The 27907-nt window shown below is 40.5% G+C and overlaps 1 protein-coding gene across 3 annotated transcripts in view; it reads left to right on the top strand.

Moving 5' to 3' along the window:
• Positions 1-578: 578 nt before the first annotated feature.
• The window catches only part of TASP1 (taspase 1), a 157581-nt gene continuing 130252 nt past the window's right edge, over positions 579-27907 (top strand). Inside the window, exons 1-4 of one of the 3 annotated variants that reach the window (XM_054023752.1) lie at positions 579-653; positions 9338-9556; positions 13967-14034; positions 17135-17203. In XM_054023752.1, coding sequence (XP_053879727.1) covers positions 9418-9556; positions 13967-14034; positions 17135-17203 — 276 coding nt within the window. In that variant the 5' untranslated portion in view covers positions 579-653; positions 9338-9417. Of the gene's footprint in view, positions 654-6641; positions 6660-9337; positions 9557-13966; positions 14035-17134; positions 17204-27907 lie in introns of those variants that run through there. The other 2 variants (XM_054023753.1, XM_054023754.1) reach the window with 2 other exon arrangements.

The following is a 27907-nucleotide window of genomic DNA, read 5'->3' as shown; positions in this document are numbered from 1 at the left end:
CAGGGCCTCCAGGGAGCGCGGGATCTCGGCAAGAGGAGCGCTGCGGGGCGGGCTCGCAGGCCCCGCTCCAGGATGAGAGCCCTTGGCTCCGGCTGAGCCTGTAGAGAACAGGGGGAGCCTCTCACCTATTCCCGCCCGGTCCCTCCGCGCGGGCTTCAGCCGTAGCTACAGGCGCTCGGTGCCTCAGAAGCCTGTCCCAGGCCGGCTGCCGCGTCGGAAGGCATGGCCCAGCGAGGCGAGCGGGGCCCGGGAAGGGAGCTGCTGGGCGGGAGAACCGGGAACGGCTCAGGCCTGTGGCTCATACGGGGTGAACGAACGGCAGCCCGAGTGGCGCGCGCGGCTGTAGGCGCCCCGGGCTGCGCCGATCGGGTGGCGCTGAGAGACCTGCGGGTTGACCTGCGCTGCCCGGCCTGTGCGTAGCCCTTTAACGCCTCCCCCTCCGCTCGCTATTGGCAGAACTGCCAGGGCGGGGGCGGGCGCAGGCGGTATTCGGACCCAGCCCGCCAATGGGCACTCGGGCTGCGTCCAGCCTCTTCGGGGCACGTGACCCGAGTGGCCCACTGACAGCCCGATGGGGGCGGGGCGGCTCCCCTTCACCGAGGCTGCCGGCCGTTGAGCGGTTCCGGGTGCGCGCGAGGCGGTGACCGCGGCGGGTGAGTGCCTCCCGCCCCGATTCTTCTAGCCGCGGGCCCCACCCGCCCCCTCCTCCTGCCGGGCGGGGCTCGCTTGCCGCCAAGCGCTGCGGCGGCACTGGGCCGCTCAGGGAGGGGAGCCGAGCGCGGGCTCGAGTCGTCCGCCGGGGTGTGGCCCTATGACATCACCACGAGACAGGGGGAAGTCATCTCGCTGGTCCCCCGGGGTCATCTTGTGGTCACCACGTGGTGGTGTTTCCCTGTTGTCGTGGGGTGCGTTGCTATGGTGTCACCTGCTGACGTCACACGGGTGGTAGTGATGTCACATGGGGTAGGTTATCCTAGCCAGAGAGTAGTGGTTGCTGAGCGCTGTGATGTCACTGAGGGGCCTGATCTCTGTCTACGCCCAGATTGGTGCTGCTGTAACTATGGGGTGAGGTTTAGGTAGTTCTAAACTAAGGCCAAATCAGGGACTGCCAACCTGCTTGAAGAGAGTTTGCAGCAACGCTTGTAACTAAACTTGCTTAGGAAACACCATCTCTGTGTGAGGGTTGTCCTAAGTTCTTGTGTATGGCCATGAAGTCTGAAGGGACCCATAGCTCTAGTCTGACCTTCTGGTATATCACGGGTCCTAAAAGTTCACCCGTCACCTCTGTAGTGCGCCCCCTAATTTGTGTTTGGCTAAAGTACATCTTTCGGAAAGGCATCCAGTCTACACTTGAAGACATCAAGTGATGAACAATCCAACGCTTCACTTTTTCTAATGGTTAATAATGCTCCCTGTTAAGTGTGTCTTTATTTCTAATTGTTAACCATATATAAATCATTTCCTGTTGCTTTTGTTAGCCTCCAGTTTGGGAATAGGTTTTTCAAAAAGTGAATAATTGACTTTAGTAATATTAAATAATCTCTCATCACATCTAAATCATGATCTAATTTTGCTGTTAATTACTCTCAATATAAGAGTTCTTTCTTGACTATCTTTGTGGTTATTGCTTGTTTATGCCTAATCAAATTCTGCTTCAATCACTGCTACCTTTTTCTCAGTCTTCCTGATGCCCCTATTATCTTTATATAGCCTGTTCAAAATACTGTTACTGAAAACTCTCTTTCTTGTCATTCAGTCCATATTACCCCGTTTTTTAAATTCATTCACTAGTTTCTCTTTTCCCAGCATACCAAATTCCGACTTCATGTATTGAGTTCTAGGCCCTTCATAATTACACTGTCTTAACTTGAGACCTTCTCTCTTATTGCATTTCCTTTGATCTATCGATGTCTGTCTTGAAGCTTCTGTTTCACTATGTCCAAGATTCTCCCATCTTCTTTCTTTGTCTTCTTACTTGTTGCTTGCTATGCATGGAACAGCCTCTTGTTCCCTTTTTGCCAAATGACCATTGTTTTAGTTAAAATGCCTCCAAAAACTAACTCGTAAATGTTGCATACGGGAACTGAGTTATATCTTAATAAAGAAGACATTCTTTAATTGCGTCATCAAGATATGGACATAACTTAATGTTTATTCTTCCTTACCCCATTCTTCCATGTTTGTTGCTCATTTGTCAAATGTACTTAGGTATCTATATAGCTCCCATCACTAGAGTGTTTATCACTAGATTGTAAGTTCTTACAGGCAAGTGTTCTGAACAAGTCAGAAGTAGGACATAAAAGATGGCGAGTGCAATGTGGCAGCTTAATAACAGACCTCTTAAGTTTCCCATACAACCTGGGAGACTCCTGTTTTTGAGTGCACCCTTGTGGGGTCCCAAGCAACTGCTAGTTTCTCCCAAGCGAGGGAAGCACTCTTGGCTGTGTCTCCATGGTTAGTCTCCTTTATGCAGGATCTTTATGGGTAGAGTGTGTCAGGACATTAGTTGGAGTTCAGCCCCCAATGTGCTTGCAACTGTAAAGATGGCTAGAGTGGTGCACTGAGGTGGTGGGGAGATTGAAGTTCATACTTAGAGGGGAGCTGGAAAAGAGAATGAAGGAATTTAGAAGGGAGAAGGGAATGGGGATAGGAACTTGTGGGGAGGGTAACTAGAACAGCTAAAATGGGAAAACTTTAAGGGGGTACATGTGGAGCTGGAGGTGGTGTTTGGGGGAATAGCAGGGATATGACAGGTATGACAATTTGTAGATTTGATGTGGAAGTGAAGTTAAAAATTAAAAGATTTTTATGGAGATTGCACTGTCTTGTTTACAGCATAGGACATGCAAACTGGGGCATTGTAATGCTGGTATAAAATCTACAGCCTTTCAAATCTTCAGTGTTTAAATTTACAGTGTTTAAATACATTTTGTCACATAGCTTAGGCCCAGCATCTATCTATCTCTGTATTATTTGCAATCTGGAGAAAAATGTCCTTCAGGTTTTAATTACTGTAGCCTTGTTCTTGAAATATTGCTTTGTTCAAGTATTTTTTAAAAATATCCCTATTTATGAGGGATTCCAACAGAAATGTATGTTCTTCTTTTGATGCTTCAGTGGGTCACCAGTACTCTCTCCAGTGCTCAGTTGCATCCATGCTTAATATTATAGTAGGGTGGATGTGAAGGAATAGGTAACGGTTAGAAATGTATTTATGGGGTAACCCATCTGCAGCCCTCCTGCTCATTGTCATTTCTCTGGAGAAGAAATATGTCATCTTATGCCATATAACATAGGGAGTATTTCTCACAAATGCTGTCCCCAGCAAGCAAACTGCAAGCCTGGGTATAAATGGGGCTATTCCTATGTCTGTCTATGGCGCCATTCAATTGTACTGATAAACAAAACTGTCATTGTATTTACTTCCTAAAGTTAATTAGGGATGAAATGAGTTAATATACACGGAGGCCAAAATTAAGTATACAAATCTTTTTTTTTTTTTTTTTTTAATAAATTAGGGCCATCAAGCGATTAAGAAAATTAATTGCGATTAAATCGCATTGTTAAACAATAATAGAATACCATTTATTTAAATATTTTGGATGTTTTTCTACATTTTCAAATATATTGATTTCAATTACAACACAGAATACAAGGTGTACAGTGCTCACTTTATATTTATATGATTATAAATATTTGTGCTGTAAAAAACAAAAGAAATTGTATTTTTCAGTTCACCTCATACAAGTACTGTTATGCAATCTCTTTATCATGAGAGTTGAACTTTACAAATGTAGAATTATGTAAAAAAAAATAACTGCACATAAAAACAAAACAATGTAAAACTTTAGAGCCTACAAGTCCACTCAGTCCTACTTCTTATTCAGCCAATCACTAAGACAAACAAGTGTGTTTACATTTGCAGGAGATAATGCTACCTGCTTCTTGTTTACAATGTTACCTGAAAGTGAGAACAGGCATTCGCATGGGACTGTTGTAGCCAGCGTCGCAAGATAATTATGTGCCAGATGTGCTAAGGATTCATATGTCCCTTCATCTTCAACTACCATGCTAATGATGGGTTCTGCTCGATAATGATCCAAAGCAGTGCAGACTGACGCATGTTTACATTCATCATCTGAGTCAGATGCCACCAGCAGAAGGTTGATTTTCTTTTTTGGTGGTTCGGGTTCTGTAGATTCCGCATCACATTGTTGCTCTTTTAAGACTTCTGAAAGCATGTGCCACACCTCGTCCCTCTCAGATTTTGGAAGACGCTTCAGATTCTTAAACCTTGGGGCAAGTGCTGTAGCTATCTTTTAGAAATCGTACATTGGTACCTTCTTTGCGTTTTGTCAGATCTGCAGTGAAAGTGTTCTTAAAACGAACAACATGTGCTGGGTAATGAAATACATGGCAGAATGCGGGTGTAAAAGAGCAGGAGACATACTATTCTTCCCCAAGGAGTTCAGTCAAAATTTAATTAATGCATTTTTTTTTTAACAAGCGTCATCACATGGAAGCATGTCCTCTGGAATTGTGGCCGAAGCATGAAGGGACATATGCTAAACATTCATATCTGGCACGTAAATACCTTGCAATACCGGCTACAAAAGTGCCATTCAAGCACCTGTTCTCACTTTCAGGGGACATTGTAAATAAGAAGCGGGCAGCATTATCTCCCGTAAATGTAAACAAACGTGTTTGTCTTAGTGATTGGCTGAATAAGAAGTAGGACTGAGTGGACTTGTAGGTGCTAAAGTTTTACATTGTTTTGTTTTCGAATGCAGTTATGTAACAAAAAAAAATCTATATTTATAAGTTGTACTTTCATGATAAAGAGATTGCATTACGGTATTTGTATGAGGTGAATATACTATCTCTTTTGTTTATCATTTTACAGTGCAAATATCTGTAATAAAAATAATATAAAGTGATCACTATATACTTTGTATTCTGTGTTGTAATTTAAATCAATATATTTGAAAATGTAGAAAAACATCCCAAAATATTTAATGAATTTCAATTGGTATTCTATTGTTTAACAGTACAATTAAAACTGGGATTAATCGCGATTAATTTTTTTGAGTTAATCGCATGAGTTAACTGCAATTATTTGACAGCCCTAAAATAAACTATTTCATGACATCTTTTCAGTGCATTCAGTAGCTTATCAAAACATAACTGCTAATAAACATTTGTATAAGAGAGGGTAAGTATCAGTCTCGTTAGCAATGAGGACTATGCCCGTGAGGTCAGTAGGGTTAACCATGTTCTACGCTAATGGTGAACCTTGCCCAGAGTTTCACTCTTCTTAGTCCCACAGTTTGGCAATTTTAAATGCATTAGTGCTGGCTAGTTGTTGGAGTTGGGACTACAGCGTTACTGAATTGCTGTGTACTTGGCTAACTGCTTAACCTCGCTGAACCTCTGCCAGTTTGTAAAAGGGAAATATCTACCTCTCAGGATGGTGTGAGCTGTGTATCTTTAATACTTAGTATCTGGATGAATATATTATTATATAACAGTATTCTGATGCAGTAAAAATACTTTAAATTATTGAAACCATTTTTAATTAGCTGTGCCATAAATTTTCCCCTCCCCTCTCCCCGAAATATTTAGCAAAGTTTAGGAAGCAGTATGAAAATTTACACTGATTTTTAAATAAGTAATAAAATTCCACTGAAATGACTGGGATACTCCAACTATTGGTTACATAAATGATTATTTAAACAAAAAAATTAAAATACATTTATTAAAAATTGATAATCTATGTTAAGGCCTAAATGTATTATAATTTATTAATCAATTTAATAAAAATATGAAGCAGTAAATGTTTGCTGCTGAAATTTTAAAGAAAATAAAACTTCTGTATTGGTGGAAGTCTTTGGATAAGCACCTGGAATGGGAGCATGTTGAAGTGCTAATCCAGTTTTTGAAAGCAGTAGCCTTTTCTACAGGTTCAGAGAGAATATATATATTTTTTCAGTTTATTCAACCAGGTCAGTTCAATGGCTAGTTTATTCAAAGTTAAAGAAACCAGTGGCAGTTGAAAAAGCAGGAAAGCTTGTTTTCCTCTTCCACTATATGAATAAAAACTAGGTGTCAGACGATGAGATCCACCAGTTCAAAAATCCTGAAGGTCGTTGTGACCAGAAACAATCAATTAAATCCACTAGTTACAGGTAATATTTGCTTTGTTTAGTAAATCAATTAGTTTTTAAATGCAGAACATGTTTTGATAAACTTACTTTTTTCTTATATATCCAGCATACCCAAGGTAGTTTTATTTAGCTAATAAAGGAATTAATTGTGGTTTTTGTGCATTTTCAATTGAACTCTAATTTATCCTAATAAAGCTTGACACAAATCATGAGGAAAAATTAATCTAGTAAATAAGAAATGCATGCCACCAGTCTCTAGTGTAAAAATTAAGAATATGAAATGTGTGTTAAGCTATAGAATTGCTTAAATAAATATTATTACTCCTGGGGGAATTCTGCACCACTGCATGGATGCAGAATTCATGTCCCCCACAGATTTCTTTGCTTCCCCATCATTTTCTGTAGGGAAGCAAAGGAAAGTTGAAGAGTTGCCAGCACCTCTCCCAGGCAGCACGGGCGCCTCATTTCTGTCGCCCAGAACAAGCTGGCAGAGAGGTAAATCACTGTGGGGCTGGGGATGCCCATGGGTGTAGTTTGCGGGGGCACTGGGGAAGGAAGGGGTGTGGGATAGGGTGGGGAGGGGGATGTGGGAATGAGGGGCAGGGGAAGAGGAAGGGTGGTGGGATAGGGAAGAGACGGTGGGGAAGGGGGATGGGATGGGGAAGAGAAAGGGATAGGAGAATGGGGGAGGGAAGCAGGAGCCCGGCCATGCGGCATCCCCTCTGCAGCAGCAGCTGGGGCTCCGCCATTAAGCAGACCCATCGAACCCCCCACCCTGATGAGCCCCACCCACTGCACCAAGTCTGCCCCCAACAAGCCTCCCGGTTCCCCACCCCACTGAGCCCTAACCTGCTTCACCTGGAGGCCCCATCCCTCCAAGCTCTGCTGTCCCAGCACCCAGACCCCTCTGCTGAGCCCCCCTCCACCTGATTCTGCCATCTTTATTCACTTTAGTAGTATGTAGGCTGCAATTAGTCCCAATGTTAATATGAGCTGTATATATACATCATATTGATCTGTTGTTATTCTTTCCACTCTTGTTCCAAAGCTACAAGTTCATCTAATTTATGTGTACAGAAATAGCCTTGTTGTATATACTAAATATACCCTCCCACCTTTTGAACTACCCACTGTTTTAAATTAAATTGTTTGAGAGATGTTGATCTTGATTAATGTGTACAGTGCTTTGCAGATGTAAAGCCATAAGTGTTGATTAGCTTTGATGTTCTGTGCCTGACTCCTGAAAACTACTTCCTGCTGTCAGTGGGAGCTTGTACTTCATACATTAGGTGCCTAAACAACCAGTTTAAATTTTCCATAATCATTCTGTAAGCATCAAAACTTTATTCATCTTCTGAAATTGCAAAAAGTTACCAACACTCGGTTCTTCCAAACTACGTGAACCTAGAGATCCTGCTGTACGCTGATGACCAAGGCTTGGTCTACGCTTAAAATTGAGGTCAACCTAGTTACATTGCACAGGGGTGTGAAAAATCCACATCCCTGAGTGAGGTAGCTATGCTGACCTAACACCCAGTGTAAACACAGCTAGGTCAATGGAAGAATGCTTCTGTCAATCTAGCTGCCATTGCTTGGGGAGGTGGTGGTGTTGCACCCATTGGAAAAATCCCTTCAGTCATTGTAGACTGGGTCTACACTATGGGATTATTCCAGCATAGCTACTGTGCCGGTGTAAGCCATATGTACGCAATGTGGACTAGCAGTGGTGGCTCCTCTTGCTGTCATGGTTTTTTAAATACCTTATTTGTATCTTTGCCTCCTGGGAATAGAAAGTTTTCATGGAATATAACTGAGGATAAAAGATGGAAACTTTTTATTATGGCATCTTTACATTACTAGTTCTTGGGAGCACTCACTTAACAGAACAGTACTGTACATTCATCCTTTTTTGGTACCACAGTTACAATTTACTTGTAAACTGAAAGTTATGGTAAAAAGTGTATTTTCTTACCTTTCTATATACTACTTCTGAACTGTATGCAAGCCCTTTCATTGCATGCTACCCTAAGTAGAAACACAGGTATATTTATTTGATTCACAATTTGGTATCTGTGTGTCTGTTAAGAATGCTGTATAAATCACATATCTGATGCAACCTCAAAAAGCCAGGAAACAGTAGGCAGGCTGACAGAATATATCGTTTAGTCTTCCCTGTAGAGATGCCACATACCACAGCCAACGAATCTCAACCAAATCTCTGCCTTAGTCGGAATGCCAGTCTTCCAATATCCTCTTCCCTAAACTCTCATCAACAGAGAACAGACTCTTTTTCTGACTCTCCTTTGCTGTACAGTTCAGGGAAACCACACCCAGGTTTATGAAAGGAGTTACTGAAAGGGTGCCACAACACTTTCAGGGCTGACTTAAGGCTATGGTGTATGGTGGCTGTGATATTAGTGAAGTCTGGGTCGTTGGGTGGAAGAAAAGCAGGTATCCACTGTGCTTTTGAGGCATTGTCAGGCATGTTATGTAGCAACCTTAATTGATATGCAACACTTTATCAATTTTTCCAGTCCTTTCATTTTTTAAAGGATCTCAGCAGCAGCAGCTCTTCATTTCATGACACAGTTTCTTTATTAAAATGCCTTGCCAGCTTGGCAGCTGGGAACTTTGACAAAGTCCTGTTTTTTATAGTTATCAGGAGTTCCATTCATAAAGAGCATGTTTTATTTGCTATCTGATATTTTCTTCACAACTGTAAGTGCTGGAAACACTTCCTTAAAAAGCAAAGGTTGAGATTCTGGAGCATCAGTGACGCACAGATTTGATGATCGTAATCAGAACAGATATGTTATGGATATAATGTCAAATAAAAAGATCATAAACTTTCCCTTTGCTAAAATTTGCCATAGTCAAACTTCAAATCTCAAATCAGTAACTTAGATGGGCTAGAAAAATTGTGAGACTCAAAGTAAATCTTAAATTTTTTTAATCTTAAATTTATGTAAATACCTGGAAAAGTCCATTTTTACTCACGTTATGAGCTGTAAAATGGAAGATGCAAAACTCAATCCCTGCTTAAGTGGAAAAAACAGCCTAATGTAACATGGATCTTCTGCTGTTTTTCATAAAATGCTTTTTGCATAAATTTGCCTGAACTGTGTTCAGTGGGGGAAAAAATTACATAACGTTTACATATGGTTTTACCTTAGGGTGAGTCCTCTCCAGAGTTTACTTTTGGATGAAAGCATGCTCTCTTTCCAGTAGAAGATGGTGACCCTGGAGTATCATCATGGAGAAGGGGATGAGTTCAGTAGAAGTGTTACCTTCCAAATCATCCCAGGTTACGGCTGTAAAGGTGATGGTGAAGGAGCATGAAACAAAATCGATCCAAAAAGGAAAACCAGTGGGATTTGTGCTTGTACATGCAGGTAAGATTCCAGAAGTTGAGAACTGAGGTGGTTTTTTAAAATTTGTAATAAAATCCTAAGTGAGTTATGTAAACCTCTGTGGCTGTTTCTGCTGTGTGAGAGAGTTCTAATGCTAACATGATAGCCTGGATTGTCCTCCAAGATTCATGTGCACAGAACTGTGAAAGGAAGAGTGTGTGCCATCTGTGTCAGATTTTAATGTATGCCTCAAGAAGGTTCTAAGCCAGGGTGTCTATTACCTTTTAAAATTTGGAGCTGGCAGGCTAGCTCTAGATCTTGTGGATCCTGAAATCAGTTCGAGAATCTCAGTCCTCAGTAACCCACCTATTTTGGATACCTGAGAGGTGGTTTTGCAGATGGTCGGGCTGCATGAAGCTGAGTTGTTTTCTCAGGATTAGGGTGGGGGACTAGAGTGTCAAGCTAGTCTCTGAGGGGTAATGATGGAGCGGAATTAAAACATGGCCCATCTCCCTATATGGAAAGCTATGAGCACTGTAATTGAAGAAGAGAGCTTCAATTATAACCCTTCCTTTTTACTGGGTGCTTAAAATTTAAATTCCTTTTTGGCCTGACTTCCCATGTTTGTTTTTGGTACAAGAGAGAACTCTTTAGTGTAGGGTTACCATACATCCGGATTTTCCCGGACATGTCCAGCTTTTTGGTCCTCAAGAAATTCCAAAAAGCTGGACATGTCCGGGAAAATAGGGAGGGGTCGTGGGACTTGGATCTGGGCTGGAGCCGCTGGGGCCGGAGCCGGAGCCGCTGGGGCCGGCGGTGCTCGCCCGGGGCTGAGGCCGGTACTGGGGCCCATGCCAGATGGGCTGGAGTCCCCGGGGCCCAATCCGAGCTGGAGTCCCTGGGGCCGGAGCCGCTCGGCCGGTGCCCCGGGGGTGGAGCTGGAGCCGAGCTGGAGCGGCTGGGAACGGGGCTGGGCGGAGCCGCTCACCCGGGGCCAGCGCGCTTGGCCGGAACCAGGACCGGGGCCCGAGCTGAGCCGGGCCGGAGCTGCTGGGGTCGGAGCCACTCGGCCGGTGCCCGTGCCCCGGGGCCCGAGCCGAGCTGGAACCGCTCAGCTGGGGCCAGTGCGCTCGGCCGGAACCAGGGCCGGGGCCTGAGCCGAGCTGGAGCCGCTGGGGCGGGCTGGGGCCTGAGCCGAGCCGGGCCAGAGCCACCGGAGCCGCTTGGCTCGGGGGCTGGACTGGGCTGTGCCACCTTGTGCCTTTCTCCTCCCCCCCCCCCCCCGCTTACCTGCTGCCTGCTTGTTTCAGGCTTCCCGTGAACATTTGATTCGCGGGAAGCAGGGGAGGGGGAGGAGTGGGGGGCGGAGCGTTCAGGGGAGGGGGCGGGGACTTTGGGAAAGGGGCGGAGTTGGGGTGAGGGCGGGGAAGGGGGTGAAGTTGGGGGCGGGGGCGGGGCCCCTTGGAGTTTCCTCTTTGTGTTATTTTAAAATATGGTAACCCTACTTTAGTGCCTTTTTGCTAAGCTTGAACAAAAGCCATTTAATTACTCTTAAAAATGTGCAAATGTGGAACATATCAGTACTTCTTGCTCAGTGCAGTTTCCTTCTTTCCTACATGTTTGCTGAATTTAAGTTAGGGTGGGTTTGGGATAGTTAAAGGTGGAAGGAGCATTTCCCATTCTTCTGTCATCCAGCATGCAGAGGAGTTCAGGTCGGTTTATTGGCACTTATCCATGCTATGAGATGAGATAACTGCAATTTAACAACCCATACATGTAGGGCTGGCATTGGGCTGTGGGAAAGAGCTATATGACTTGTCTTGTACACAGAGTTTCTACCATGCTTTGTCAGCACTACTCAATTGATGGATTGGAAAGGGGGCATCAGATGGGTCATATCATGTTGTCTGAGAGATCAGCTAAATTATGGGACTGTTAGGACCCTATGGATATTCAGGCAGTGGAGAAAGGGAGAAGTTTGCTCCTTGTTCCTCTCTCTTTACCTTGTTGCTGCTGTGATTCCTGCTTTCAATCCTGTTGTGCATCTTCCTGCCTATCACCCAGTTACAAAGCAGCTCCTTTTTCCCATCACATGCACAGTACTCTGATCCAGGCTGGAAAGGCAATGCTTGAAGGGGCTGTGTATTCAGCTTCACAGACTCTTGCAGCTGTGCTGCCTCAGAACTGAGCACTGTGCAGTTCACGCGTGGTGTCCTCCACAACAGCACCAGTCCCTTCAGCCAACTGCCCTTACAGCACCCAGAAACTTCTTACTGTTTCTTCTGTGACCCTAATCCCACAATGCTTTGTGGCTACAAGGGATGATAGAATATGTTGGATAATGGGATGACTCTTTGGGTCACAGCATAAATGCCTTAACTGTTTTGCTACCTGATCACATGGTGGTATGCTCTCTCAAGCACAAGTGTTGTGAAAAAATAGGCTAAATGGTGATCCCATCATGCTGTCTAGGTGAAAACTTCTTTAGCACGGTTTGACATCCTGACTGATTGCTTTGGTTAATGCTTTATTCTTGTGTTGTGGGGATAAGGGATACATTTTCCTGAATTTGTGGGTCCGATTTAATAAAAGAAAGGAAGTGAGCTGGAGATGTGTGAAGGGAAAAGGAGCACTTTAGGGTGTTAGGCCTGAGGAAACACTAGATTTTATGTACACCAAGATTTTTCAGACTTGTAAATTACCTACGTTTGCAGTTATACCAGGTGTCCCTTCCACCTCCAATGATGCTGCACCCATTGGGAAATTAAGGTTCAAAAAACTTCTAGTATAGTTAATGTTCTAGAGAAAATAATACTGTACATTTAGTTCCTTGATACTACAAGGAATCTTGTTAAATATAGTGGCAGGTTCATCTTTAGCATTTGTTTCTGGACCATAGTGTGAAGTGAATTAATTGTGTTACCATAGCTCCTAGTAGCCCCAGTTAGGGACCAGGACCCCATTATAATAGGCACCATAGAAACATGGAACAAAGACTTATCTTGCCCCAAAGAGCCTGCAGTCTTACAACTGCAGCTGATTAAAGCAGCCTGGTGATACTTAAAACGCTCGAGGAGCTAAAAATAGCAATGTGTTGGTTTTTTTTTTTTTTTTTTTTTTTTTTTTTTTTTTTAAACGAATAAGACCTTTAAGGTGAGCAAATATATGCAGGACACCTTGCTCTGAGTCAGGGCAGGTCTTCACTACGGGGGGGGGGGGGGGGGGTCGATTTAAGATGCGCAAATTCAGCTACGTGAATAGTGTAGCTGAATTCGACGTATCGCAGCCGACTTACCCCGCTGTAAGGACGGTGGCAAAATCGACCTCCGCGACTTCCCGTCGACGGCGCTTACTCCCACCTCCGCTGGTGGAGTAAGAGCGTCGATTTGGGGATCGATTGTCGCGTCCCAATGAGACGCGATAATTCGATCCCCGAGAGGTCGATTTCTACCCGCCGATTCAGGCGGGTAGTGTAGACCTAGCCTTAGTGTTTAAAGACCCTACTTGTACTGTTTTAAGAATAAATGGACATGTTTAATATGCTGCTGCTTATGGTATATTTCCTCCACTATTGGTGTTAGTTTCATTTTTGATAAACTAAACTGATTGTTTAAAAGAAGCTTAAGCACAGACAGCACTGAAGATGAGGAAGAGGGAGCTGGGATGAATATCACAAGTAACAAAAGAAAAAAAAAAAGGCAGTTTGCTAGTATTAAATGTTAAATTACTATAAGCCTATGGGGTCCGTTGCTGATAGTACTTGTAGTGGTTTTCTAGATCTGTGGCGGCAGAAAGGAGTGGCAAAAGGTTAGGGTATGGGCAGAGAGGTGCTTGGAGTCAGTTTGGGGAGGCAAGGAACAGGAACAAAATGGAGATTGAAAATGACAGTAGTAGAGACATATTTCATGTAATCTGTCTCAAGAAACTGCATCTGGCAGTCACAGAGCAGAAGCAGTAGTTTTACAAAAAAAAAAGCTAGTGCAGGTATCAAAGTGGAAGGAGGGCCAACTCATGTGATCGAACTTACAAAAGAAAAAGTGGAGGATGACTCTTAAAACCATAGCAATATTTTTTTTGGTGGCTTAATATAGTGACAACTGTCATGTCTGAAACTCTCCAGGAATAGGCAAAACTAGAATCTCCCAATGAATATTTTGAGAGTCAGAATATCTATGTAAAATACTGGGACTTGTACCTCTCCACTTATATCAATAGTGTAGATGACTGTCAGTGGCAATACTGGATTAATTTTGAAATGCTTGAAAGTGTTAATCTGTGATGGAAGTAGATCAGTAGTCTCTGTTTTATAAAATGACATAGTTATGTACATCTGAGTTCAGATGCGGTTGTCAGCCTGTATTGTAATTCCTGGTGAAAACACTATCCCAATATATTAGTTTGAATGCTTACTGTAAACTCTACTTAACTTTGTTTTTCTGTCTTTAATAATAGGTGCAGGTTATCATTCTGAATCCAAAGCTAAAGAATACAAACATGTTTGCAAAAGAGCCTGTCAAAAGGTATGACTTCCCCAGTTCCAAACTTTTTTTTCTTTAGAGGATCAACAGGCTTCTAAAAAATTTGAGTTCACTAGAGTTCAGTTTATAAAAGGTTTTAGGGTCTAGTCTCTAAAGTTTTGATCTGTTTTGTGAGAGTTTTGGATATTATGCAGAAGTGCATAAAGTGTGTTTGCATGAAGTGTTTATTTTGGGATTCATTAACACTATCCCCCGGATACAATTATGTACTGAAGGGTTGACATTTCTGTGGACAAAAAAGAAACAGCAATAAAAAAACAGGAACCACTGTGCACTCCATAAGGGAAGAATGGTAAAAACTTTGAGAAGTGTGATTTGAGTAACAGATCAATAAATATTATTTCATAATCCCCCAAAGGATTATGGTTTGTACTATACCTCTTTCACTTGCACAGAAACTACGTACACATTCCCTCTCCTTCAGAGGGCTGCAATACATGTGGATTATTAAAAGAAAAGAGTGGTGATTCTCTGCGCATGCAACAATTTTGGTTCCAAGGCTTGCTCCAGGTACACATACAAATTGTGTTTTTCCTTTCATATCATGATTCCAAATCATGTTTCCATGCTAATTGAAGGCTGTCTGGCAGTCACTGGTGAGGACTATATACACCTAATGTGTGGCCTGAGACAACAGCTTATCCGAAGAAGTGGGCTGTAGTCCACGAAAGCTTATGCTCTAATAAATTTGTTAGTCTCTAAGGTGCCACAAGTACTCCTGTTCTTCTTTTAGCTTATTTATGGAAGATCCATCCCTCTGTGGACATCTGGCTGACCTGGATATTTAAATGGTGATTTTGTAGTGATTTTATTGCTTTTCTCCATAAGGATATCAGAAACTGTCATTTGGCCAAGATACTACAGCATGTCTGTGGCAGAATTTGGAATAGAATATGAGAAGAGTTGATTAATTCTTCCTGTTAAGTTTAGGTGCTAATTGGATTAATGTTTTTTCCCTAGTGTAACTTAATGCTTGTTTAATGAAATGCTGTGTGTTTACAGTTTGACTTAGATTTGATTTTAATATAACCATTCAAATGGGAATCTTGAGGTCTAGGTAGCTGGATATATAGAAAACTACATTTACCTTTGGCCTATATATTAAATGTCTTATAGATTATTGCTGGTGTAGAGATTATTGGATTCTTTTATAAAAAGACTGTTGAAATTGGAAGTAACTTGCAAAATATCTGAATACTTGCAGATATAAAATCACTTCTCCCTGATTGCATGGTAACATCTCCATTAAAAAGTAACCCTCAATGCTTTGATGGAAGATTTATATGGCTGACTTTTTCAGGGGAGTCTGAAGGAGTTGGGTGTCTAAGTCTCATAGGCTTATTTGAAAATCCCACCCCTCATCTCCAAATACCAATCTCACTTTGTAACTAACAGAGTTTCAAAGCATGCAGTATCAGTACAGTTTGAGTAGTTTAACACTGAACTTCAGTCCTACCTGGTATCTCTGTTTTGTGATACTACTTTTCCATTTACTTGCCTGAGTGATAAATTTGCTTGCTGTTGAGGATATTGCTAATGGTAACTTGAGATTCCATTTGGTTCCTTGAGCTAGGTAGCCAACATAATGTTTGAGTAAGAACAAACAGCATAAGATTTATGCCGCAACTAAGGACAGGTCTACACAATGGGGTTAAGTTGACCTAAGTTATGTAGCTTAGGTTGACTTATTTGGTGTCTACATGGCGCTGGGTCAATGGGAGAAACTCTCCCATTGACGTACCTTATACTTCTCGTTCCGGTCGAGTACCGGAGTTGACGGGAGAGGATCGGTGGTTGATTTAGCGGGTCTTCACTAGATCGATCGCCGCAGCGTCGATCTATGGTAAGTGTAGACATGCCCTAAGAATGCAGCCCTCATTAGCTCTTGTGAGTTCACTGAGGGAATTTGCTGTGAGTAGAAGTTCTACGTTTTTGTACAGCGTGGATCTGGGAAATTACTACATGTCTCCAAAAGTTTATATCTTTTTAGTGCCAAACTTGAACAAAGATCATCCCTTGTTTATTTTGCATTTATGTTGCTAGGCTTGGCAGAGTTTGAGTTTTATTTTTTATAATTTCAAAAGTGATTATTTTTAAGCATTTTAATATTTTTAATAGATTTAAATTTTCACAATTTCAGGAAAACGGAGTGGGTCAGATAATTATTTAATGACAGTAGATGGAGAGAATGAAAAAATTAAAGCTTTGTAAATTGTCAACATCACATGTCAAAATATACAAAATAAATATCCTTAAATCAATTCTAAGACATTCTCAAGCAACATTTTTCTTACTGTGCTTATCTGTAAATTTCAATTCTCTTTGATGGAAATATATTTTCGTCAGTTGGTGTATATATGGTGAAATCAATGTTTACTGACATTTAATGATTAAAAATCTAATCCTTTCAAATGTGTGTGTGTGTTGCTAACATCTGGACAAACTTACTCAATGGTACAACTAATCATTTTAATGGCAGCAACTCAATATGACACAATATAATTTAGGGTTGGTTTTTTTGGTGTCAGAGCCCTATCATTAGTTCAAGTGTGCGGGAGACATATGTTACTATAAAATTCAACCGTACATTTTTTTTGCCAAGTGCACTGTGGTTTCATGATGCCAGAACAATAATATCATGTATTCAAATCTTGTAAAGACTTTCTTCTCTCACAGTGCCTTTTGTCTTATTTGTCCTCTTAGGCTATGTCTACACTGAGCAACAAAACTTTTGTCATTCAGAGGTGCTAACAACCCCTTCCCCCCCGAAAGACAAAAGTTTTGCTGTGACAAGTGTCAGTGTGAACAGCGCGTTGTCTGCAGCAGCACTCTCCCGTTGACAATGTGAACACCGCTCATTGTGGGTGGAAGTATTTTGTCAGCAAAAGTGCCAACAAACAGCGGCTACACTGCCTGACTTTTAACAACATGGCTGTGTCGCTAGAAGCTGTATAGTGTAGACAAAGCCTTAGATTGGAATTTTCTTGTGGTGGGGATTCTGTCTCACTCAGTGCCAAGAAAATCATTAGAACTAGTCATACAATTAAATCCAAACTCATCAACTAAAAATTCTGTTTCACAGGCAATTGAAAAACTTCAGGCTGGTGCTCTTGCAACTGATGCAGTGACTGCGGCACTAATTGAACTAGAGGTACTTCTTATTTTTAATTCAGGAATTAAACCAAGTGAACATGTTATTGCCATATATCCCAATTCTATATAAAGCTATACATTTCAACTTGTAACTTACAGAGAATACTCTTTCAGTGCTTTAAATAGACCTATCTGTGCAAAAGTAAAATTTAGTCTGCAATTTGCCTTTGACTTTTTCATTGCCTTGCTTGCCCTTAATGTATTAAAGAGGTTTAGCTGCCTTCCAATATTCAAATTGAATATGTATTTATTATACATCAGCAGTAATAGCATCAAATTTGTTTTACCAGCCACAGTCTCTAATATCTGATAATACTAAAAGTGGAGAATTCCCTGCAAATGCAGGATAGATTCTATCTTTGGGCCTATCCATTTCTGACTTCTTCCTATCTTATTAGACGCAACCCACTGATGGCTTCTTCGATGAGATAAATGATGCTCTGATCACTTCTGTTCATTACAGAGCCCATAACACATTAGATGGTCCATATTTCACCCTTATTTTTCTGGTGAAATTTCACATTGAGTAGTTACTTTCTACTTTGCTTGATAGTAGATGAAACAAAACAAAACCACTACAACTTCAGTCAAAGTTACTCTTAACTCCCTCTCCTTTAAAGCTCTTGTGTAGTTGTAGTAGTGCTGATGTAGTCACCTCTGGGGTGGCACGCATTTCAGGGTGCATAGTATGCATATTTTTCAGCGCTTTTGGATTATTTTAGGAAGGTGCTGTATAAATATAAAGCTAATTTGTTTCTTATGACAGTCATGAGATCATGTTAAGTTGAATAGTTGTATTGCATTGTGGAGAAGAGGTGGCATAGGTGATAGACATTACTTCATTTACATTCTGTTTCAAAATGGCATATTAATAAACTTTGTAATAATGAATTATAACTCTAACATGGTTTGCTAAACTTAATAATTCTTTATTAGATTTTGATTTAGGTGTGAGGATGATTGTTAGTGGATACGTCCACAATTAGCCTTATACGTAACTGAATTTAGCTTATAAATTGTCCTCAGAACACTAATTAAAAATTCCATTTTGCTTGATGAGCAGAGTAGTCTATCACAATTTTCCTCCTGGTGTTTATCTAAAAGATTGAATATGTTGGACCCAAGTAATCGAGTGCTTTAAAGATAATGACCAAGACCTTGAACTTGACTTGATATTCTATGGGAAGCCAGTGTTCCGAGTGGAGGACCTGTGTAATGTGTCTGTGGTAGTCTGTGTTCCTGAGGGGAAGAGCTTCAGGATTCTGGACTAACTGCAGTTTCCTAAGGGCTGATGGCTTAATACCTAGGTATATTGCTCTGTAAAAGAGTTTTTCTGAATAGAATGCCAACCTTAAACATAGTAAAATGTAAATAATAATAATAATAATAATTAATAATAATTTACCTGCTTCACCTGCCTGAGAACCCTCCCAGTTTTTGTAATCTTTAGAACCAAATCTTCATTTAAAAAAATAGTCTCTCTCTGTTGCTGTGTGAAACACCATCATAGGAAATTGATATTGAATATAGCAAGTCAACAAAATAAACAGAATAGAGAAATGTATTCTCCTCTCTTCCATTTATAGTCATTTTGTAACTTCAGTAGATTAAAACTGTAGTTTTTCATGTTGACTGTCCCTTTAATGAAGTAACCCCATCCCTCTTGTCTTTATGTAGCAAGAATATCACCTTTCCTAAGACATTTAGCCAGAATGTATTGTGAAAATCTGTATGTAAATTAAGTCAACTCGTTAACTTATTTTGCTATTGTAGTGTTGATTTTAATTATAAGTAGGGCTATCAATTAATCGCAGTTAACTCACGCGATTAACTCAAAAAAATTAATCGTGATAAAAAAGTAATCGCGATCAATCGCAGTTTTAATGACATTGTTAAACAATAGAATACCAATTGAAATGTATTAAATATTTTGGATGCTTTTCTATATTTTCATATATATTGTATTCTGTGTTGTAATTGAAATAAAAAAGTGTACAAAAACAAAACAATGTAAAACTTCAAGTTCACTCAGTCCTCCTTCTTGTTCAGCCAATCGCTAAGACAAACAAGTTTGTTTACATTTACAGGAGATAATGCTGTCCTCTTCTTAGAATCACAGAAGATTAAGGTTGGAAGAGACCTCAGGAGGTCATGTAGTCCAATCCCTTGCTCAAAGCAAGACCAACCCCAACTAAATCATCCCAGCCAGGGGTTAGTCAAGCTGGCCCTTTAAAACCTCTAAGGATGGAGATTCTACCACCTTTCTAGGTAACCCATTCCAGTGCTTCACCATCCTCCCAGTGAAATAGTTTTTCCTAATATCCAACTTGGACCTCCCCCACTGCAAGTTGAGACCATTGCTCCTTGTTCTGTCATCTGCCACCACTGAGAACAGCCGAGCTCCATCTTCTTTGGAACCCCTTTTCAGGTAGTTGAAGGCTGCTATCAAATCCTCCCTCATTGTTCTCTTCTGCAGACTAAATAAGCCCAGTTCCCTCAGCTGTTCCTCATAAATCATGTGCCCCAGCCCCCTAATCATTTTTGTTGCCCTCCACTGGACTCTCTCCAATTTGTCCACATCCTTTCTGTAGTGAGGGGCCCAAAACTGGATGCAATACTCCAGATGTGGCCTCACCAGTGCCGAATAGAGGGGAATAGTCACTTCCCTTGATTTGCTGGCAATGCTCCTACTTTTGTAGCTGGGTATTGCAAGGTATTTATGTGCCAGATATGCTAAACATTCGTTTGTCCTTTTGTGCTTCGGCCACCATTCCAGAGGACGTGCTTCCATGCTGATGACATTTGTTAAAAATAATAATGCATTAATTAAATTTGTGATTGAACTCCTTGGGGAAGAATTGTACATCCCCTGCTGTTTTACCCTCATTCTGCCATATATTTCATGTTATAGTAGTCTTGAATGATGACCCAGTACATGTGGTTCATTTTAAGAACACTTTCACTGCAGATTTGACAAAACGCAAAGAAAGTACCAATGTGAGATGTTTAAAGATAGCTACAGCTACTCGACCAAAGATTTAAGAATCTCAAGTGCCTTCCAAAATCTGCTTGGGACGGGGCGTGGAGCATGCTTTCAGAAGTGTTAAAATAGCAACACTCTCTGATGTGGAAACTACTGAACCCGAACCACCAAAAAAGAAAATCAACCTTCTGCTGGTGGCATCTGACTCCGATAATGAAAATGAACATGCGTCAGTCCACACTGCTTTGGATTGTTATAGAGTAGAACCAGTCATCAGCATGTATGCATTTGCCCTGGAATGGTGGTTGAAGTGTGAAGGGACATATGAATCTTTAGCACATCTGGCACATAAATATGTTGCGATGCTGGCTACAACAGTGCCATGAGAATATCTGTTCTCACTTTCAGGTGACATTGTAAACAAATGGGCAGCATTATCTCCGGCAAATGTAAACAAATTTGTTTTTTCTGAGCAATTGGCTGAAAAAGAAGTAGGACTGAGTGGACTTGCAGGATCTAAAATTTTACATTTTTATTTTTGAATGCAGTTTATTTTGTACATAATTCTACGTTTAAGTTAAACTTTCATAATAAAGAGATTGCACTATAGTACTTATATTAGATGAATTGCAAAATACTATTTATTTTGTTTTTTTACAGTGCAAATACTTGTAATCAAAAATAAATATTAAGTGAGCATTGTACACTTTCTATTCTGTGTTATAATTGAAGTCAATATATTTGAAAAGGTAGAAAACATCCAAAAATATTTAAACGGTATTCTATTGTTGTTTAACTGTGTGATTAATCGCGATTAATTTTTCTAATCACTTTTCAGCCCTAATTATTAGACAGTATGAACAAATCTTTTCAGCTGAAGTACAAAGAACCTTTCTAGCGTGCAACAACAGAATAAAATCCTGAATATTGAGTCTACTTCTCAAACTCTGAAAGCTATAGAATAAATTATAGCTCATAGCTCTTTTTCCAGTGGTCTAGATATTCTTTATTCTATGTTTCACAAACTACTTTCTCTTCAGAATTTTGGAAGATCCAACTATCTTTTTAGGCAAGTGTTACAAAAGATGGATTTTTCCAGGTTCTGCTTAGTTACACAACTCCTATTACATGGAATTCCAGCCAGTCCAAGAGGCATCACTTCAAAGAGTTGCTGAGGAACAAAATTTGCTCTTGATCTTTTATGAGTGAGCTGACAGTTTGCTTGTGGTATGCTGGCTGCTTTTTTTATTTTTGCAGCCTCTAAGTGGAGAAAGAACAGTCCATCTCTGCGTGACTGCATGAACATCTCCAATGCAATAAATTCCATGATTAAGATAAAATGTTAGCAGTTATGTGGGCAAAGTAGCTTACATGTACAAACTAATGAACAACAACTAACGGTGAATGCTGTTCATATAACCTACTACTACACTGCTGAATTTTATAAAGTGTCATCCATCATATTTGGCAACCTGATCATGGCAGCATGGATGAATGTGTTTCCCAGAATTTCAGTGAGCTGCATAATTGAATATAACAAATGAAGATGCTAACTCCAAAGTCTATGTATGTTGCAGTAATAAATTAGTGGATACTTCAGAAGACTGATTATTAAAACACTGCATGATTCTTTAAGGAGATGGTCACTGAGCCATTCGCTTTTGCACAATTCTATCATCAGTTGCCACATATGAGTTGACTGTTCAGTTGGTCTTGGAACACAAGAGTTGGATTAATTTTTTGACTTGCAGTGTACAATAACCACATGCTGTGTGTTTTATGGAAGATCAGAAGAAATCCATATGATTAAGCTTTTATGTATCTCTGTAGCACTTCAGAGAGTCACTGTCTAGGTGCTGGAAAGAGACACTAAAGAACACCCAGTTAAATATTTTAAGACTTGATCATGTAGAAGGGGAAAAATAATCACAAGCAGAGCCAAATACGCTAGTGATCAAAGTTGCAAGCACTCTGATTTCTCTCTAAACATATGATGGACACAGTTTGTGCAATAGCATTAGCTTGTGTTCCTCTGACTTATTACAAGGCTGTAAACAGATGATACTTCAGTTCTGGGCCCTGACTTATTATTCATCGTATGATGGAAAATGCTATATAAATAAACGCCAGATTTGTGTTTACTAGTGAAACCGCTCCACTTACTGTGTCTTAATGTTGTAGTTGAACTGGAAAAGACACTTTCAGTACCTCTTACTAGATACCATAAAGAATCTAAAACAAATCTAAACTATCAAGTGTGCAAGATTAATTAATATTAGATCTATGGCGTTCTGTACTGCAGATCTGTTGCTTTCAATTAAATACTGAAGTGAACTGTGTGATATGACCTATTTTGTAGAACTAGATTGAGTTTTAACTTGAGTACATTAATAGGAAAAGATTAACCTCCGCAGATTTACACTTTTGAAACTAAAGTCTGTGTTTTTAAAATTAAGTACAAACAATTAATTCGCAATGAGAAGCACAGCACTATTACAGTAAAGGGGTCTACGTAAACTGGAAAGTTAAAGAGGTTCTGACATAGTTTTTCAAAATTGTTAATTATAGTTACTATGTTTAAAAAAAAAAAAACTGGTTCCATTTGCTTATGACTTCCATTTGGCATAGTATGATGCATAGGTATGTGTTGTGCTTTGTTTAATTATCTGACTTTAATTTAAGATTTTCTTTAAGAACATTTTAACTCATTAAACAAAATGGGACTTGATTCATCCCAGGAGGCCACTTCTCAGTGCCACCAACCCTCCAGTAAGAAAGCAAATTTATAATCTTATTGTTTAAATGCTGGCTGTCTATATGCATGTCTCTTGAATAGAATTTAGTAGTCACAATGCTTGCATAAACAAACTGGCCAAAACTCTCTCAAAGATAGCTGAAGTGTTACTTTAACATATGTTGAAAGTAGAGCGCTATAACTATTTGGCTAGGTGTAATTCCAGGACTGTCAAAAATGAGTAACTTCTACAAGTCTTCCAACTTTGACCACAGCTGAAAAATTTAGTATGCTGTGAAACTGGCAAACGTTGTAAGTATATCTTGAAGAGAAGGAATCTAAAAAGAAAATCATAGCTTCAGTTGTGTAGGAGAAATTACAGTGCAATTTTTTTGTTGACAATCTAATTTTTATTTTAGAAGCTAAAATTTTATATCTCAGTAGATGCAAGAATCATAAGTTAAATGTAGGCTTCAGAGTAGCAGCTGTGTTAGTCTGTATCCACAAAAAGAACAGGAGTACTTGTGGCACCTTAGAGACTAATAAATTTATTAGAGCATAAGTTTTCGTAGGCTACAGCTCACTTCTTCAGATGCATAAGTTAAATGTACTTTGCTGGCGATTTAAGAGCAGTGGATGTAGGTTTCTTAAACAATGTCTTCCATGTCATGTGGCTAGGCTTCTTTTGGCTAAAATGCTATGGACAGTGTTTCTTCTCTTCTTCCCTTCCCTCTTCCACTTTTATATGATGACAGGGCAAGCATTTTGATCTGCAAAGCTCATGACTGCACTGCTCACCTCCCCAGTCAGCTGAGACTTCTTAGAAATATAAAAGAGTGCTTTGCTTCCATTTAAAAATTAAAAGGTAAATTCTGTGAAGTGGCCTTTGCATATTCTCCCATATGGCATGCATCCTCTGATGCTGTTGAAATTTTTTGCAAAACAGTGCCTAAGCTACATCGTTGCCCTCTTGCCAGCATCAAATGATTGGAGCTGAGGTTAAAAAAGGTCTGATTGCCCCCGCCAGGTCAATTCATTTTTTACCATGGATGTCTGTGGGTGTTAAGAATATGCTCCAGTACCTCTGTTAGTCTATAAGGTGCCACAGGACTCTGTCACTTTTTAAAGAATATCCCTGTATACCTGGATGGAAGAATTCACTTTTCATTTTTAAACTCTCCCTATTTTTGTTAATGTGTATGATAGCTATTTAGTATTTGGCCAGTTATTATTGAACAAGGGTTCTTAGAAATTTGGTCATGGCTGATCTGGCATCCAAAGATTCAGATAAAAAGAGATGGTTGTAGATGGTGTATTTCATGTTCCCACATTCTCCCGGAAGTGGATGCACAATGCCATTTTCTGTTCGGACAGGGGAGCTCACTTTGTCCAGATTTGAAGGCCCTGGGACCACACCAGTAGACAAGATGATCCAGGTCTTCTGAAATGAGGCCCTCAGTCCCTAGATTTGTCATTGGACCAACTTTCAGGCCTGTTATGTTGGAGCAGACCATCTTTCTTTTCAGTCAGGCATGACCACAGAACTAAACTCTGTGCCAGAGAGAGACTATAGTGCCAAGGTCTTCAGTAAGCATTGGAGCTTTATTGGCACAAATAAACACTAGCTCAGAAGTGGGGCTTCTGCTGCTGAAATTTTACTGATGTCGAGGCTGATTTCTCCTTCTTTGGTTCTAGGAACTACTTAAGTACTGAAATATGGAAACCTAGCTGACACCAACTGGTATGTCAGTGCAGGAAATTCCTTTGTTCCACTAGAACAAGGCTCTTAAGTGCCAATCTGATGTGGCTATCCCTCTGTCCTAGGATCTTCTGTCTGAGCCTGTCACGTCATGATGCATCCATTAATGCTGGGACCTTCATTGGGAAAAATCTCAAAAGCATCAAGCACATCTTTGCTTATAGGACAAATCCACACCAGTGCCACCTCGGCTGCCCTTAAACATAAAAAACAAGTTGAAAGGTATCTGGTGCCGGAGAGTTTACTGCCTTCCCCAAAGAGGAAGGCACTAAAGAGGGTCCTTGTTGCTAAGATTCCTGTTATAGCACTGAGGGTTCCTTCCATTTGCCCATGGTGCCAATTCTTAGGATTCGGCTCTCTCTTCAGTTAGTAGCTCTGGCACAATCACCAGAACATATGATTGTGCTTCTGTGGGTGCACTCTTCTAGAGATGGTTCTGTTAGTCCAACACCTTTGGAATGAGACAGCAGAGACGAGTCTCCAAGACTTCAGTTCCAGGACTTGTCTGATCAGCCTTGAGCTTGGGAGGCTTAGACAGCTCTTGAAGTTGGGGCGCTTCAGCATTCTGAGGCTCTAATTTTCTGTTGAGCTAGGAGAATTGGAGTTTATAAAGCCTCTTGGAGCAATCCCTCTCAAACCCACTCTTGCCTTCCCTTTTAGTTCTGGGGCTGTGACTTTCACTGGCAGGGTTTTTCATACCATTGAAAGCTGGAAGATTGTAAAGTTGTCAAAGTCTTTTGCTGCTCCTCATCCTTCCACCTTTCGTAAGACCGCTGAGGTGGTGGCCCCCCCATGCACTGAGTTAGGCCTGCCAACATTCCACTGTCTTAATCAAATATTACTTTTTTACACAAGTTGTGACTCATAACAAAGGAGTAGTGTTAAAGATTTTTGACTCGGCTTAGTGTGTACGTTCTATGTGATGTGGGGGAAGCTATGTTTTTCTAGTATGTGGGCCATATGCTCCTTTTCTCCTTGCTGCACTTGAGGAAGGCAGGGAAATACAGAGATGAGTGTTGTAAAAGGAGCCTGTGGAGTGAGTACTTTCTATTCTAAGGATTCTGTAGTACGGTCATTACAGTGAAAAGTTGTTCAGACACTGTCACTTCTTTAAAATAATTAATTTTTTTTCTTGTCTGTTCACTAAGGATATCTGGACTTCACATCCTCACAAACTAAAATGATTGTATCCACACAGATGCTTTGAATTTCTCATAACTGACCACTTATAAAGCTAATAAAATGATATATTTATATCCATCTTGTGTTCAAATCTACACAGTCACCTTCTCATTTTCTCTGTAGACTCTTTACACCCTGACACCTGCAAAAAAAACCCAAACAAACTCCACTAGTAACCTTCTTCCAGCCTGACAGTTCACCTTTCAGTATGACCCGTTGTAGTCTCCCCTTTAACCAGTTCCTTATCCACCTTTTAATTTTCATATTGTTCCCCATCTTTTCCAATTTAGCTAACAATTCCCCATATGGAACTGTATCGAATACCTTACTGAAATCGAGGTAAATTAGATCCACTGCGTTTCCTTTGTCTAAAAAATCTGTTACCTTCTCAAAGAAGGAGATCAGGTTGGTTTGGCACGATCTACCTTTTGTAAAACAATGTTGTATTTTGTCCCAATTACCATTGACCTCCATGTCCTTAACTACTTTCTCCTTCAAATTTTTTCCCAAGACCTTGCATACTACAGATGTCAAACTAACAGGCCTATAGTTACTCGGATCACTTTTTTTCCCTTTCTTAAAAATAGGAACTATGTTAGCAATTCTCTAGTCGTATGGTACAACCCCTGAATTTACTGATTAATTAAAAATTCTTGCTAATGGGCTTGCAATTTCATGTGCCAGATCCTTTAATATTCTTGGATGAAGATTATCTGGGCCCCCCCGATTTAGTCCCATTAAGCTGTTCGAGTTTGGCTTCTATCTCGGATGTGGTAATATCTACCTCCATATCCTCATTCCCATTTGTCATCCTACCATTATCCCTAAGCTCCTCATTAAAGACTGAGGCAAAGTATTTGTTTAGATATTGGGCCATGCCTAGATTATCCTTAACCTCCACTCCATCCTCCGTGTTTAGCGGTCCTACTTCTTCTTTCTTTGTTTTCTTCTTATTTATATGGTTATAGAACCTTTTACTATTGGTTTTAATTCCCTTTTCAAGGTCCAACTCTACATGGCTTTTGGCCTTTCTCACTTTATCCCAACATGTTCTGACCTCAATAAGGTAGCTTTCCTTGCTAATCCCTCCCATCTTCCACTCCTTGTAGGCTTTTTGCTTTTTCTTAATCACCTCTCTGAGATGCTTGCTCATCCAGCTTGGTCTACAACTCCTGCCTATGAATTTTTTCCCATTTCTTGGGATGCAAGCTTCTGATAGTTTCTGCAACTTTGACTTGAAGTAATGCCAGGCCTCCTCCGCCTTTAGATCTACAAGTTCTTCAGTCCAATCCACTTCTCTAACTAAATTTCCTTAATTCTTTAAAGTTAGCCCTTTTAAAATCAAAAACCCTAGTCCCAGATCTATTTTTGTTTATCCTTCCATCTAGTTTGAACTGAATTAGCTCATGATCACTCGGACCAAGGTTGTCCCCTACAACCATTTCTTCTATGAGGTCCTCACTATTCACCAAAACCAAATCTAAAATGGCATCCCTTCTTGTTGGTTCTTCAACTACTTGGTGAAGGAATCGATCAGCTATCGCATCCAGGAAAATCTGAGCCCTATTATTATTACTAGCACTTGTCCTCCAATCTATATCTGGGAAGTTAGTCTCCCATGATCATACAATTCCCATTAGTTATTACTTCATTAAAAACATCCATATCCAAATCGGATCCCGGCGGGGATTTTGACTCTAAGTTCTCAGGCAACATTTTTCTTTTATTGACTGTCTGTAAATTTCAATTATCCATGGAAATAATTTGTCATGGTTTGTATCTGTAATCAACATTTGCTGATATTTACCAGTTAAAAATATAAACATTCCAAGCCTATATAAACCCCTCCGACACTCCTCTCAGCTTGAGATCCTACTGTCTGATCTGGATTTCCCAACACTTTTTTCCCCTCTCTTCTGTATTCTGGATTGCCATTTTCCACATTCTAGTCCCTAGACCCTCCATCTCTGTCTAAACTGCTTTTTTGCATCATCCTTTCAATTTATTAGGACCAAGGTTAGTATATGCTAATCCTTTTCTAGGT

The sequence above is a fragment of the Malaclemys terrapin genome, chromosome 3 (genome assembly GCF_027887155.1).
Source record: "Malaclemys terrapin pileata isolate rMalTer1 chromosome 3, rMalTer1.hap1, whole genome shotgun sequence".
NCBI classification, from domain to species: Eukaryota; Metazoa; Chordata; order Testudines; family Emydidae; genus Malaclemys; species Malaclemys terrapin.
Note: the sequence above shows the minus strand (reverse complement) of the source record. Positions and strands in the feature narration are given on the sequence as shown.